The sequence below is a fragment of the Macaca thibetana genome, chromosome 12 (assembly GCF_024542745.1).
Source record: "Macaca thibetana thibetana isolate TM-01 chromosome 12, ASM2454274v1, whole genome shotgun sequence".
NCBI lineage: Eukaryota > Metazoa > Chordata > Mammalia > Primates > Cercopithecidae > Macaca > Macaca thibetana.
In genome coordinates this window covers 69,441,219-69,456,963 of record NC_065589.1, presented here as the reverse complement: position 1 = coordinate 69,456,963, position 15,745 = coordinate 69,441,219, and the positions used below count along the sequence as shown (strand labels likewise).

The 15,745-nt window shown below is 40.5% G+C and overlaps 2 protein-coding genes and 1 pseudogene across 2 annotated transcripts in view; 1 reads left to right on the top strand and 2 right to left on the bottom strand.

Moving 5' to 3' along the window:
- The window catches only part of SP9 (Sp9 transcription factor), a 921,284-nt gene that overhangs the window by 50,343 nt on the left and 855,196 nt on the right, over positions 1–15,745 (top strand). The window lies entirely within an intron of this gene.
- LOC126932328 (protein chibby homolog 1-like) lies at positions 1,755–2,168 on the bottom strand (annotated as a pseudogene).
- On the bottom strand, positions 9,565–10,059 carry LOC126932704 (peptidyl-prolyl cis-trans isomerase A-like). Its single transcript, XM_050751813.1, has one exon. The coding sequence runs from the start codon at positions 10,057–10,059 to the stop codon at positions 9,565–9,567; it is 495 nt and encodes a 164-aa protein (XP_050607770.1).

Genomic DNA, 15,745 nt, shown 5'->3' with positions numbered 1-15,745 from the left:
AAGTTTAGGGTATTTTGTTACACAGCAACAAATAACTAATACAATAATAAAGGGGCCAGGTATAAAGTCAAACATGGCATTTAAAAAGTGTTATATACTCATTGAAGATATATTAAGGAAATCTGAATGGATTAGTCAAAAAATACAAGAAAAATGAGAAGGAGAAGTTTATAAGGTCATCTTATACTTTTAACAGCACCAGTCCCTTAAGTCTAAAGTTGTGGCCCAACAATATTCATGCCTTTTTTGCTGAAAGGCATCAGTATGGTAAGAGAAGATTTGGTATAAGTACTTGGGTGAATTCTATCTATTTGTGATTGTCTTTAGTGCTCTGCTCATAAAATACAAATCTCTGGATAAGATGGGAGGAGAGAAAATGCGATAGTGTTGACTTTCTACCCCACTGTATTCATAAAATCTAGCTAGATTGTGTCTACAATATAGAATATCAGTGTTGGGAGCAACCTCAAGAATCATTTAATATTTTCATTTAAGAGATTTAGGAATGGGAGCACTAAAGCGTAGTGGTTGCCCATAGTCACAGGGCAGGTGGGTGTTCTTCCTGAGACTCCAGGTGACTGAATTCCAGAGCCGTGCTTGTGCTTCTATTGGAGGCTGCTTAGGGTCTGTTTGCTGAAGTGACTTCTGTAGGTATATTTATCTGAGCAGAGGTGACAATGTGGCTCCCAGTGCTTCTACAGATTCTCCATACTTCTCTTCTCACACACCTTGCCATGTGTCTTGGGTAGTAGGATTTGCATTTTGTTGGGAAGCCTCTCCTTTGATCATAGGGAAGCCTGGAAGATCACTGATGGAAGCTAAAACCAACTCAGATGGGCGTTGATGAAAGCAATTCAAATGTTGGAGAAACATAGCATTGCTCAACAAAATGCTCCAGAGTCACTGATTTTAATGATTATTTCCTTAGAGCTAGTGGCCTTCTTACTACTGGAGGACTGACTAGTGACATTCCTAAGAAAGACATTTCTAGAGAAATTCTGAAACTGACTCAAAGAAACACAAGACTTCATTTTCATGGACTTAAAAATAATTTTAACATCAATCATTTAATGAAAAAGAAGTAGTGCCAACAGGAAGTAGCACAAAATACAGTGTTGCAGTGGAAGATTGGTGCATGCTGCTGGGAAGAGGAAGCTGAGGAGGTTGTGGATGTGGGGAACAAGTACTCTGTAAGGACAGGGAGAGAGTGGTCAGAGGGGCAGAGAACCAACAGAGCCACCCATCCAAGCAGCCCAAATACAGGCTCTTTTGAACTGGCGTCGTGCCCCAAACACTAAACGCGCTGAGATGATGAGCTCCAGCTGCTTCTCCCAATGGTGTCTGTCCAACATGGTGATTCTGGGACATAGACATTTGCATGCTTACATGTGTGGAGGGCACCCCAAGGCTTATCACCACCCCCAGACCTCCCTGAGGTTTTATTTACAGGCTAGCATCCCTAGCAGTGCATCTGGAGCGCTTTCCTAGTTACTGCCCTGGCCTGGAGGCCTGGTTTCCTCCATTAAATTTCACCATCTTATTGCCAACCCAAGGGTATCAGTGCCTGTTGTCCCCATTATATGATACTGTCTCCAGGACCTAATTCGCTAGTGTGGCTAAAAAGTAAAAACAAACAACCCCTCCCCCCGCAAAAAAACAAAACAAAACAAAACAAAACAAATTTAAAAAATCTGCTTAGCCACATCCTACTCCCCTGATCGGTGGCTTTCTCCCTGTTCTCCTAATGAATGTCTTTAGGGTCTTCCTTTTCTCCTCTGGCAGACACTCTTCCATTCATCCAATTCCTTCTCCATTAAAAGAGATTTAGCAGTGGTCTCTGAAAACATGTCTAGCAGGATGTCCACTTTCAGCTGCAAGAGACTGTTCTCTTCCTCCAGTTGCTGGTTCTGCCTGTGAAGGCACTGGGCCTCCCTCCGGTCCACACCTCCACTAACCCCTGTCTCTGCTATCCACTGGTCATTCTCAAACTTCAGGCTTTGTGTTTGCTTTTGTTTTATGAACCTTTTCCAGGTTCATAGTGGGAATTCCATAGTCCAGGCCCAGCTCCATCTCCTGGGTTGACTGATCCAAGGATTCAGGTTGGAGAGAGAAGCAGAATTCCAAGGAGGCATCTTCTTGGGACTAAACATATTCCCAAAGAGGGGCATCTTTGGCTTGATGATGGAAAAGCCAGTGCTCCCTTCTCCTGACATGTCCCAGAAGCCAGGGATACCTTAAGACTTCCTGCAAGGACCCTGTCCATGTCCCCATCACCCACTGTGACCATAGTCTGCCAGCCTTCCTCATGGATTATTCTAATTATTAATTGGGAATAAGTAAAGTGAATACAAAAGGTCTCCAGAAATGCTGGAGACACTGTTGTTGACTCTTCTTTTACTCTCATACCCACTTTTGGTCTCTCAGCAACTCTTACTAGCTCTAACTGAAGATTATGTTTATGTATGTGTGTGTGTGTATGTATATATATACAAAAAATAGTGATAAGAGCTATTATATATATAAGAACTAATACATATATATCCAAAATTCTGGCACTTTTCGCTACACCTTACCCCACTGCCACCTTCTTGGTCAAAGCCACATTTCTCACCTGGATTACTGTAGAATACATTATAGCAATACTGCAATTACTAGGTTACTTTCTGTAACAGATTATTTTCAACTGACCGCCCACTTGCACTTTTGCTGTCTGTAATCTATTCTCAACACCACAGCAGAATGATCGTGTTGAAAGGAAGCCATTTCTCTGTTCAAAACTTTTCAAAGGCTCCCCACCTCACTCAAAGTGAAAGCCCAAGTCCCTTCCGTGACCCACCAGGCTCTGTCCTGGCCACTGGGCTGCCTCACACCCCTGTCATTCATGACCGTTCTGAGCTAATCTCCTGCCTCTCCCACCCTTTAACTGCCCCAGCCACACGTGTCTTCTACTGGTGCTTGAATGAGCAGGCATATTCCCATCTTAAAGCCTGAGACCCCCATAGCTGCGCTGGCTCAAATGTCAACCCCTTCAATCCAACACTTTCTACCCGGACTCCTTGTTTTACTTTTTCTCCTTAGCTCTTATCACCATGAAACACACTATATATCTAACTTATTTTTCTTGTTTGTTGCTCTTCTTGTGGTTCAAGGGAGAGAAGACAATAGTGTAGATTGAACAGATTGCAGTGGAGATGACAAGAAGAGTCTGGATTCAGGGTAAATTTTGAAGGTCATGCTGACAGGACTTGCTGTGGGGTTGAATGTGGAGTTGAGAGAAAGAAATCCAAGGAGATGACTCTGGTTTTGACCTGAGAAATTGGGTGTATGGTGGTACTAAGATAGGAAAATAATTTAGGATGATTTTTTTTGATAGGGAAGATCAATAGCTCAGTTTCAACCATGTTAATTGAAGTCACCTATTAAATGTACAGAGATGTAATAAAGATGTGTTTATACATGCAAATCTAAACCTCAGGAAAGAGGTCTGGACTAGTAAAATGAACTTGGGTATCATCAACATTTGGATGATATTTGAAGACATGGGGGTTTTTGTAACCACTAAAGAAAAAAGTGTAGCCAGAGAAGAGACTTACTGTTTCAGGAGCCCAGCTCACGAGAAGGACAGAAAACTGGGAAACAGGGCACACGTTTACCAGAGCATGTGACTACAGATATAAATAAGTTTGTGGAATGAAGGTGGGAAGTTGAAATGGTTTTCACATGATTGCATCTATATTTCTGCATGAAATATACGACAAGGTCTTTGGCTGAAGTTGGGTGGGAGGAGATGTTGGAGACTTGAGGATTGAGAAGAAAGTGTCTAATAGTCATCTTGAGAGTAGGTTAATGAATTTACTAGGGAAGTTTAGTTGTCAGATAGTGTTGAGTGCTCACTGAAGATTTTTGGTCATAAATTCGAAATGGGTCCTGATAGCCTTGGTTGTGTGATTTTTACCCTGCAACATTTGGCTGCTTGCGTATGGGGGTACAGTAAGCGATTAGTTGAGTTGAAGAAGAGTTGGAGTGGGGAGAGGGAGAAATGGAGAGTTGCTATTTAACGGGTGTAGCTGTCATTACGCAAGGTGATTAAGATTGAGAGACCTGCTGTACAACATCGTGCCTGTGGTTAACATTATTACATTGTATACTTAAAATTTGTTAATAGGGTAGATTTCATGTTAAGTGTTCTTACCACAATTAAAAAAATATATAAAAAGACAGGTTCCATACAATATCAAATAACATTAGATTTGGTTGCAGAGCTCAGAGAAAATTTCTAACTCTGGATATGCATATTAAAACATAAAAGTAAAAAGCTAAAGAGTAAAATAAATAAATAAACCTTCAAATAAAGGTTCAGAAAAATAAAGTTCTGGAAAGCAGATTTGGATAAATGAACTTTATAAATTAGGAAATAGAATAAAATGTACAACAGACAACTGGGTGCCATGGCTCACACCTGTAATCACAGCACTTTAGAAGGCAGAGGTAGGCGGATTGCCTGAGCTCAGGAGTTTGAGACCAGCCTGGGCAACACCATGAAACCCCATCTCTACTAAATACAAAAAAAATTAGCCAGGCGTGGCAGGGTGCACCTGTACCCCAGCTACACGGGAGGCTGATGCAGGAGAATTGCTTGAATCTGGGATGTGGAGGTTGCAGTGAGCTGAGATCGCTCCACTGCACTCCAGCCTGGTCTGGATATTTGAGCAAAGGTTGGAAGGAAGGGACTGGAATTGACATACAGATGTCTCAGGAAGAGCAGTCCAGGTGGAATGACAACAGATGCAAGGTAGGCCTGTGGCTAAAGCGAGGTGCCCTGGATATCTCGGAGGGCTCATACTCTGCAAGGGAAGAGCAGTAGGAGAGGAGGTCAGAGACATGATGGGGGGAAGGGATCAGATTGCATGTAACATGTGCCAGCTTGAGGAGGGCTTTGCAGGCCATTGCAAAGATTTGGCTTTTACCTTGTGTAAGATGGGAAGCCACTGGAGGGTTTGGAACAGAGATGAGACATACACTTAGAAGGACCACTATGCCTGCTGTGTTGAGAGGAGACAGAAGAGGGACAAGACCGAGGGAGGGAGGCCAGCTGGGAAGCTCTTACAATAATCCAGGTGAAAGCAGATAGTGACCTACACCTGGCTAGTAGCGCTGGCGATGGAGAAGAGAATCTGGCCAGAGTTTGGATGCGTTGTGAAGGAAGAAGAAAAAGGGTTTGCCAATGGGCTAGAAGTGGGACATGAGGCAGAAGGGAGACAAAGGAGAGTCTAAGAACTTTGTCCTGAGCAACTGGAAGGTTGGAATAAATATTTACTCAGATGGAGAAAACTGAGGGGGAGTTAGATTTGGTTTCAAATCATGTTTTGGTTTTGTTCATGTCAGGGTTGAGATTCCTTTTAGACTTGAAAGCAGAGGTGTGGAATAAGCAGTTGGCTGTATAAGACTAGAATTCAGGGTTCTGAGTTCTAGCTCAGTTCTATTTTATACTGAAGATAAAAATTTGAAACTCATCTTAAGCCATGAGACTGCATGAGATCTTTACAGGAATGTGTGTGGATAGAGTACAGAAAAGGCCGAGAATACAAGAGGCATACCAATGTTCAGAGGTCAGGAGAGGAGAAGGAACCAGCAAAGGTTGATGAGTGGAAAACAAGGAGAATGTGGTGTCTGGGAGCCAAAGGCTGCAGTTATTGGCAATGGCAGGGTCTAGGTTTCACATGGTCTACGTCTAGTGAAATGGTGGAACACTATTTTGAAGATGATATTTCGCTAGACCTAGACCAACGACCATGTGAGTGGATGGCTAAGGTGGGCTGGAGGAAAAGGTCATTGGAGCAAAGAAGGACAAGGAGTTGAGTCTCAGGATGTTGGTTGACTCCAAAGTCAATGATGGGGTTTATGGTAAGAGAAAGGCAGTGAGTAATAAGCTGACACCACCCATGACTCCATGAACCAGGAGGCCGCCAGCACACAGCGATGAGAGGCTTGTGAGGCTGCATAGTTTGGTGATTGGCTTCAAAAAAGCTGGGGTTTTTGGAGGAGAAGGTCAGACATTTGAGAAGTTACGAGGGTCACCAGATGAGCATTTGCCCCTCTCCCAGCTTTCAGGTGCTTGGGGAAGAGGAGAGGCAGTCTTTAGCTGAGAGGGCTGCTGGAAGTAGAATCCTCAGAGGACAGCCTGGCTTCCCTGGGCAGGAAGATACATTTATTTTTAAATTTATTTTTATTTTAAATTTGTTATTTTAAAATTTTATGGGTACTTAGTAGGTGCATATATTTATGGAGTACATGAGATATTTTGATATAGGCGTGTAATGCATGATAATCACATCAGACTAAACGGGGTTTCCATCCTTCAAGCATTTATCGTTTCTTTGTGTTATAAACAATCCAATTACACTCTTTTAGCGATTTTAAAATGTACGATAAGTTATTGTTGACTGTAGTTATCAAATCCTAGACCTTATTCATTCTATCTAACTACATTTTTGTACTCATTAACCATCCCCACTCCCCTGCTCCACTATACTTCCCAGCCTCTGTAACCATCATTCTGTCTCCCTGTGTTCAATTGTTTTAAGTTTTAGCTCCCATGAATGAGTGAGGACATGTGAAGTTTGTCTTTCTGTGCCTGGCTTATTTTGCTTAACATAATGTCCTCCAGTTCCATCATGTTGTAAATGACAGGCTCTCATAGGAAGACACATTTAGAAGTGGAAAAAGGTGTAGGAGAGTTTGCTGATCAGTGAGTTCCTAAGGGTGCAGTGGAAAAGCTTGGGAAGAGAGGAGGGTTTGTATTAGATTAGATAATACCTGTCTGCTGAGGGATGATCTGCTGGTGACCCAGGTTAAAGTGTGTGTTGGGAAGGTGGGTGGCAGGAAGGAGCCACAAATGGCTGGTATTGGTATGAAGCATTTGGGATTAGTCCAGAGCAGCGAGGGGCAAGATCTCCAGGCAGCTGGTCTAGCCTGAGGCTGGAGACATCATGGCAGGAGGAAGACAAGATGATTGAAGACCCTCCTGAGGCTGATCACACCCCATGTGTAGGGTGGTGGAGAGTAGAGTAAATCTCTCTATGATAGCTAATTATAATATTGCTATAGTCATCATGGTTGAGGGAAATTTATCAGCAACTAGGCCATAGACTGAGAGAAGTTTATCTGCAACTAGGCCAAAGACAGATGAATTGCTCTTTGTCCCCACCCACTGACTATCCTAATAAGTGTTGACAAACATGAACCAAACTTTTGCTGATAAAAAGAAGAGATATTCAAGGAAACCTGGAGAAAGAAAGAGGTGAGCCTTTTACAAACTTCAGGAAATGGCCAGACCACTCTTACCTTTAGTTTTCATGGCAACTGTTGGCCAGTAAAGTAGAGCTGCCCTGGGCTTCTGAGTCTGTCTCATCCCCATCAAGGGTCTACTGAGGAGAGAGATTCTAAAGGCTCATTTGACAACAAAAGGTTGGGATGGCCAAGAGTTGCTTCTTTTCCATTTATTTCCATTTGCTTTCATTTTCAAGCCTCATTCATTGTGACTGTGGGACTCTATTGCTCATGAAGGGCAAACGGGTCCTTCTCTGTATTCATCATGTGGGTTTTCAGAAGGGCCCCTGGCCTGGCAATTAGGAGACAGGACCCAGTTCTGACTCTTTTCCTTACCTCCCTTGTGACCTGAGCCAGGTAACTCATCCTCTCTAGAACTCAATCTTTTCACCTGAGGTCCTTTTCACCTCTCATATCTTATGTCTTAAAGTTACTTGAGTCAGCAGGAAGTGAAAGTAGAATCTGCAATGTCTTGGTACAAACTAAGGAGAGAGCCCAGGATTTTGATTCAGAATAAGAAACTCATTATTCACTCTAGGGTTAATCACTTTATAGCAGCTTGACTAAGGGACATCACTTCTCTGAATCCATTTAAAAATTGTATTGAACAGATTGATATTTGCACTTTTCTTGGCTTCTTAAGAGAGATTTTGATACTATAAATAAGATTATTGGTAGGGACGAATATGGAAATGATAAAGATGCTTCCAAAATTCTTACAGGTACCATTAACTGGCATAATATCATTGATTGTTGATTGAATTGGCAACCAATCAATCAGTAGTAAGCATCTATTTTTTCCATCAAAGTTTATTTATTGAGGGGCAGGATCATGCTGGGGGAATATAGATAAAGTAGAATCACATAGTAGTACCTCACAGCTGGGGTCACTGAAATGAGATAACTTCTTTAAGGTCATACACTACTAAGAAGTAAGTTAGGATTTGAACCTTGATTTGTCCGCCCCAAGGTTGATGATCTTTCTAGCCAACCCCCAGCCCCTTCTCATATTTATACGTCAAGTACGTGGCAGGCACTGTGCTAGGAATTAGTGTTGTCCTGACAGCATTTGGCACTGGAAATGGGATCTTATTTCAGTCAATCATTAGTTGTCCCATTAATTAAAACAGGTTGTATTATTTTGATTCTTGGCTTAGTCTTAGAGTCTTATGATAATAATTAGAAGCTGACATGACCAACTACAAGGGTTCTTCAGTGAACATTCATTTTCTGCAATAAAATGAGCATCTCGGATGGTCTTTTCTCAGTGGGTGAGTGGTATTCCACATGTTCCTCTCACTGATAGCCTATGGGAGAATGGAAGTTAGAGCGTGAAGTAAAAAATCAGGACAGCTAGAGAAAGCCTTGTCTGACCCAAATCTAGCCTTATATGGGATACGTGGATATAAATATTCCACATAAATAATGTGCTTGTGTCATTTACTTACATTTTGCTTTTTAAGAGAACCAGAATCACTGTGATTCATACTGAAACATAGACACACAGGTATCCACACACAAACCCACACTATCATCTGGCTAAATTACCAACTGCCCAACCTTCATCTAACAGTTGTGGAAAGAGAAATGCAAAGAGTTTACTGCCTTGTAGAGAGTTCCCAACTGAAAGAGTCAATTGGTGTAAATACGGGCTTCATGACCTCAAATTCCTGGGATTTATTTCAGGCAGAATTGTCTCTTTTTTATCATTCAAGAAAGTAGAGAACAGTACAGTGTATCTGTTTAGATTCTGGCGTCTGAGGTCTTTGTGGACTTGAATGCTGATAGGGCGATAATGCACCTAAACATTTAACTCAAGGGCTGCCAGAGAGTAAAATTGTAATTAGTTTATTAATTTAATAACTTCTTGCATCTTCAAGTAGAATAAATGGCTTAATGACTTGGAGTAAACCAACTTAAGAAATTAGTGTATTCTACTAACCATGTAGTTTTGGGGACAAGGATTCATCTTTCTATCTTCAGTGCCTAGAGTAATGCCTGGAAGTGAATGTTATTTTTTGTTGTTGTTGTTATTTAGTTTTCATTTCATAATCATAAACTTAACTCTGCAATCCAGCTAGGCATGGAAGGGAACAAGGAAAACATGGAACCCAAAGGGAACTGCAGCGAGAGCACAAAGATTCTAGGATACTGCAAGCAGATGGGGTGGAGGGTGCTCTCCTGAGCTGCAGAAGGAATGGTCCGGTGGTTAAGATAAAACACAAGTCAAACCTTTTAGAGCTGTCCACAGTCAGCAATGGTGATCTTCTTGCTGGTCTTGCCATTCCTGGACCCGAAGTGCTCCATGGCCTCCACAATATTCATGCCTTCTTTCATCTTGCCAAAGACCACATGCTTGCCATCCGACCATTTATTCTTGGCAGTGCAGATGAAGAACTGGGAACCATTAGTGTTGGGTCCAACATTTGCCATGGACAAGATGCCAGGACCTGTATGCTTCGGGATGAAGTTCTCATCATCAAATTTCTCCCCGTAGATTGACTTGCTGCCAGTGCCATTATGGCGTGTGTAGTCACCACTCTGACACATAAACCCTGGAATAATTCTGTGAAAGCAGGAACCCTTGTAACCAAGTCCTTTCTCTCCAGTGCTCAGAGCACAAAAGTTTTCTGCTGTCTTTGGAAACTTGTCTGCAAACAGCTCAAAATAGATGTGGCCCAAGGACTCACCGTTGACAGAGATGTGGAAGAACACAGTGGGGTAATACATGACTGGTAAAACAGAGCTCCTGACAGCTGCATCTGCAAAGTACTCAATGACTGTTTATGGAATAAGGTGGAGTCCTGTTCCCTCAACCTTGCTACTACTGTTTCCCACACTCACTTTCCAGATAAATTCCCAGGCAAGTTAGGGAGGGATCCTATGGAGAAATATATATTTCTCCAAATCCATTGGTAGTAGAAAATAACCTTGGACATAGGTCTTCAATGAATTGGTATGTAATTATTCAGCATCTGAGTCAAAATGCAAACAGTAGCTCCAGTCTACACAGAGTTATCCAAATTAAATATAGTCATATTTGCTGTGCTGACATCCATGTTGTTGAGAACATGCATATATATGATGCAGCTCAAATAGCATAGGGAGAACAATGGTTAAACACGAAGGCTCTTGGCTGCCCTAATGAGATGGGGAATGGGGAGTCTGGGCATGGAGGTGCTCATTATGTGAAAGATAATATTTCTATTCAGCATCCCATAGAGCATTCATTTCAGCTGAGATCTCACTCTGGGAGCTCCTTTTCCATGCAAAATGTAGAACATTCAGAGAGAATGCTTAGAGAGAGAGGGGAAAGCTCTAAGCCTGTAACGGTGGGAAAAAAGGTCTTTCCTAGCTATAAGTAACTGGCAGCAATGTCCAGTAGAGAGCATTAGAGCAAATCTTGTTATAAATACAGTTGATAAGTAGACTGCCCTTTACTTGGACTTGAAGCTATTCCAGTCAGAGACTGAGAATTTCCTCTAAATCCTAATGAGGGCCATGGTGCAAGGAAGCTTTGAGGGCTGAGAGCAGTAAAGGGTGCATAAGAGCACTTCACGTGAGCCTAAACGACAGATACAATAGAGGCTTTGGGTGGGAATCAGACAAAATTATTTCACAGATGCTTAGGATTTCCATTTGTAGGAAACTGGGAACAATGAGCAGAATCCCACCATTCAGCCTTGCTGTATATACTTAGGTTCAAAACTTGGTGACTTAGAGTTCTTATTTATTGTATCAGTAATTCCCCAACAATTCTATTCTTTAATTTTGTTTTCTTAAATTTTCATTGAAGAACAATCAGCTCATGTATTCGTACGCTTAAGAGATAAATGCTGAAGTAGTTAGAGGCAAAGTGTCAGATGTTTGTAGATGACTATCAAGTTGTACACACACAGAGACAAAGCAAGTATGATTGCCATCTTTCGAACTGTAATTCTTCTTCTAACTTTTTATATGTTAAAAAAATCTCATACTAAAAAGTAGAAAGAGAAAGCCATATCTGATATTGGTACAGACAGATATCTAGACTAAGTGCAGCCCACTTGTCTATTTTCATCAAGATTTGACTGCCCACAGTGATCAATCCAAATGGCAACAACTTTTATAGAACATTCCTCTACAAAGGCTTATTTCTGTCAGTTCCATTCATTAATTCATTTATGTATTGTTGAATGTCTACTATATACTGGGCACAATTCTAAGTCCTGGCTATATAGCAGGGAGCTTAATCCTCCACACTTATATTAACTATTATTTAACAAAAATACCCTTTAGAGAAAGTAAGTCTTTTGGAAGGTATATAGGTTTATTTTTAATAATGTCTTCCTTTTAAAATACCAGTTCCTTTGAATGTCCTTACTAAACCTATGTATTACAAGAAAAATGACTTGAGTTTCGCTGGAAAAGCACTTGTAAAATGTACTTTATTTCTCTCTTTATCGTTTTCTGGCTGCTGTAACTTAAAATATTGCCCTGGGGAGACAGGAAGACCAAAAATTCCAATCCTGTAAGAATCAGAGGCAGGAAACTAGGAAAAGTTGTTAGTTTAGTCAAGTTAAAATGAGAAGGAACACAAAGGTTAGGCTGGTAATTATTTTAACCAGAAGGGATAATCTGAGAGTAAAATGAACCTGTTTACATTTCATATCAAACTTATAAAAAAACCCGACGTACTCAGGAGGCTGAATTGGGAGAATCACTTGAACCTGAGAGGTGGAGATTGCAGTGAGATCCCGCCACTGCACCCCAGCATGGGTGACAGAGTGAGACTCTGTCTACAAACAAACAGACAAACAAACAAACAGACAAACCCCATGCACAGAGGTGCATAGTGTTTCTAGGCACATTTGAGGTATCCAGGGCAAGCTCTTCAGGGCAAGGGCGTTTTTAGATACTTGTGACTGTTTTATCACTTACTCCTGAAGATCAGCAATTCATAAAACTTAATACCTGCCGATTTCAGCCTGCTGTAATGTCACCACCCCAGGGCATACAATACCATTTCAAATGATGTCTTTGGTTTGCCAGGTTTCATATGCCAAAGAACTTTCAAATGGTGCATCCTACCCTCCACACTGCCTTTTACGCACTCTTCCTATAGTGGACCAGCAGGAGATCTACTCCTTACTATGAGCAGGAGCGTTTTAATAGCAGAATATGGGAAATAATGATTGCTATTTTGGGTTTATATGTTTTGTTTGCAAAATAATGGGTTTTAGGTTAAATTGAGGCAGGTGTGCAAATGTTCTGGTGAAGTCCATGCAACCTCCTTCCAAAACAGCAAACTATAAAAAGACTGTCATAATAGTGGTCACCAGCATCAATAATTGTAACAAGGGGCTGGAATATCAATCACAGGAAAGACAAGCATTTTGATAGCATTAATCAGAGCTGGTTTTCTCCTGCAAATCATGCCAAAGCTCTTGGATTGCTGCCTGTTTCCATTGTTTTCTGTCTGCTGGTTTGTACACAGATTCCTCTCCCCTTCCCCAGTGTGGCCATAATGAAATTGGGGAATTAACTCAGAGCAGAGTTGTTCTAGTTTGGATGTGAAGGTAAACACAAATGGAGAAAGTTCAAATTTTTGAGAAGAACAAACAGCCCTTGTTACTAAACATTAGCTGGCAAATGTAACAGACATGTACAATGGGCAGATATCATGGATGATTTCTCATACTGGCCAAGAGGAAAGATGGTCACAGGCTATAAGGCCTATGTGTAGTATCTGCAGAAAGAGTTTTTTAGGTATTTTCATTTTCAGCAGCCAAGGCAATATATTTAGTCTTCTGATTTTGAGTAACACTCTGCCATCACTAACAAAAAGAGATGAGGGGAAACTCACGTGCTTGAATCTCTTCTATTATCATCCTGCACTTAGTTCTATGCAATGCTTAGAGATTCCATGGGGAGTGATCCAATCTTTTTGCTTCCCCTTATTGCTCATTAAACCCTCCTCCAGATATGAAATCTGTACAGGTCTATTTACTTATTTTGGGTCCCAGTCAGACCAGTTACAAATGACAGCCAAGAGCATGACTTGGAAATTTAAGCACTGCAAGACTGGAATTTCCCCAAATCATAAACAGCTTAAATATTGCTTGAACAGAAGTAATGATTAATTTTATGATAAAAGAAGAATATGGCATAAGAGGGAGGACTTTTCAAAGAAATACACATCAGTGAAAGAAGATGAGTTAAAATAGAAAAATCTGCCCTTTCCATTGGAGCCTTCATTCCAAGTCTCTCTGTCAAAGTGATACTTCCTTTGGATTCATTCAAAGGAGGTATTTTATTTTATTTTTTTGAGACAGAGTTTCACTCTGTTGCCCAGGCTGGAGTGCAGTGGTGCGATCTGGACTCACTGCAACCTCCGCCTTGCAGGTTCAAGTGATTCTCTTGCCTCAGCCTCGCAAGTAGCTGGAATTACAGGCACCTGCCACCATGCCTGGCTAATTTTTGTATTTTTAGTAGAGATGGGGTTTCACCATGTTGGCCAGCCTGGTGTTGAACTCCTGACCTCAGGTGATCTGCTCACCTTGGCCTCCCAAAGTGCTGGGATTACAGGCATGAGCCACTGAGCCTGGCCCAAAGGAGGTATTTTTAAAAGTCCTTGAAGACAAGAAGCAAGAGCAAGGCCTTTTACCTGCACATATATCAAGTATACTGTGTATAAATAATAGTAGAATTATATATCTCTCTATAGGATTAAAGCCATTGAAATGAGAAAAAAATCCATGTATCATAAGCGCAAATGTATGTACATTTCTATGCCTACACAAAACCAAAATAATTGTTAAAAATGAGATTCAATAACTCAAACAATCATTTTGATTAATATTTTTTTCACTGAATTGACTGATATTTTGTAGTGACGAGAATGAATTGTGACTTTGTATAGACATTTCATATATGGAACTTGTCCTTGAAAAATTAATTGGTCAGATTTTGCTATAATGGAAGAACAACCTATGTTAGACATACCGCACATGAACGAATTATTATTCTTTATAGCATACATTGACTAATCAATTTTCCAGGGAGCTACAAAAGTCCTAGATAATAATATTAACTAGTGGTAAATGAAAATGTGTTTGTTTCCAGCTACCAGGGAGGCTGAGCAGGAAGATTGATTGGGTCCAGGAGGTCAGGGCTGCAGTGAACTATGATTGCACCACTGCATTCCAGCCAGGGCAACAGAGTGAGATGTTGTTTCAAAAAAAAAAAAAAAAAAAAAAGAAAGAAAGAAAGAAAATAAAATGTGTTCAAATGTCAAATGCTCGAGTTTCTTGTGCTTTTTATTTCATAATAAGGAGTCCATTTTTTCTAAGTGCCAATAAATTACTGTCTTTAAAAATGGAGTATATATTGGACGCTAGCTCCTGACTTTGTTCACTGTTCTTTTCCACATTAACATAAGTTGATCTTTAGATATGAAACACACACATACACACACACACACACACACACACACACACACATTCTAGATAGACTTTCGAAAGAGTAATTAAATTGTTATGAAAAGAATGTTGCCCTGAAATTATACTGACCTTAATTTGAAAAAGACAAGGAAAATATGGAAAATGAAAGAGGGAGAAGTGGTTAATTTGGTTTATAATCTACAATGATAATAATATGTAATCTTGTGCTTCCAAGAAATTAAAGATTAAAATAATTAACATGGCTCATATATTAATATTAATGTTTTTTCTCAGAGGGCCTCTTTGTCTCAGTGCCCAACATAGCTCCATCCTGACAGAATTTTTTCTGTTGTCCTATTCGGGCAATCAGTGCCTCAATGTCTTTGTTTGTCTGATGAGGTTCTGTTTTCTGAATGGCAAGTTTAGACTTTATATCTTCCACCTGAATTATTACAAGAGAGATTTGGTAATTAAGTTCTAACAAGATTTAAATGATATTAAAAACAGTCAGTTAAAAGGAAACACAGCCTTGGGCTTTGTTGTAAATTTGTATAATTATTTTTAGTCCTCTAGAGGATGCATAATTATGTTTCTATATTTATAAAAATACTGCCTTGGAGGCACCAAAATGAATTTTACTGTTTGCTAATTTACATATTAATGTTACTCTTTGTATGTCAAAATTTCTTTGGGTGGATAAAAAGAGATTTTCTAAGGAAATTTGCAAAGTAATCATGAAGAGTGTAAAGTCTTTTGATTGGTAAGTCTGGAAAAACCACTGTTCAGGGAGAAAGTCTGACAGTCCAGGAAAAAAGGAAACTTAAGAAGGCAGACATATAACCTTAAACTTCAAGTTTAATTTTATCTTAACTTGGAATGGGGCATGGTGGCACAGCCAGGAATAATACCCAGTGACTCACCAGGTGCTAAGTGAGACCTGGTCACTTCACCTGCTTCATGCAAGGATCATAGAGGTAGGTACTAGTGCTTATTGT

Coding starts and splice junctions, on each gene's coding strand:
- LOC126932704 (XM_050751813.1), bottom strand. CDS start 10,059: ATGTATTACCCCACTGTGTTCTTCCACATCTCTGTCAACGGTGAGTCC.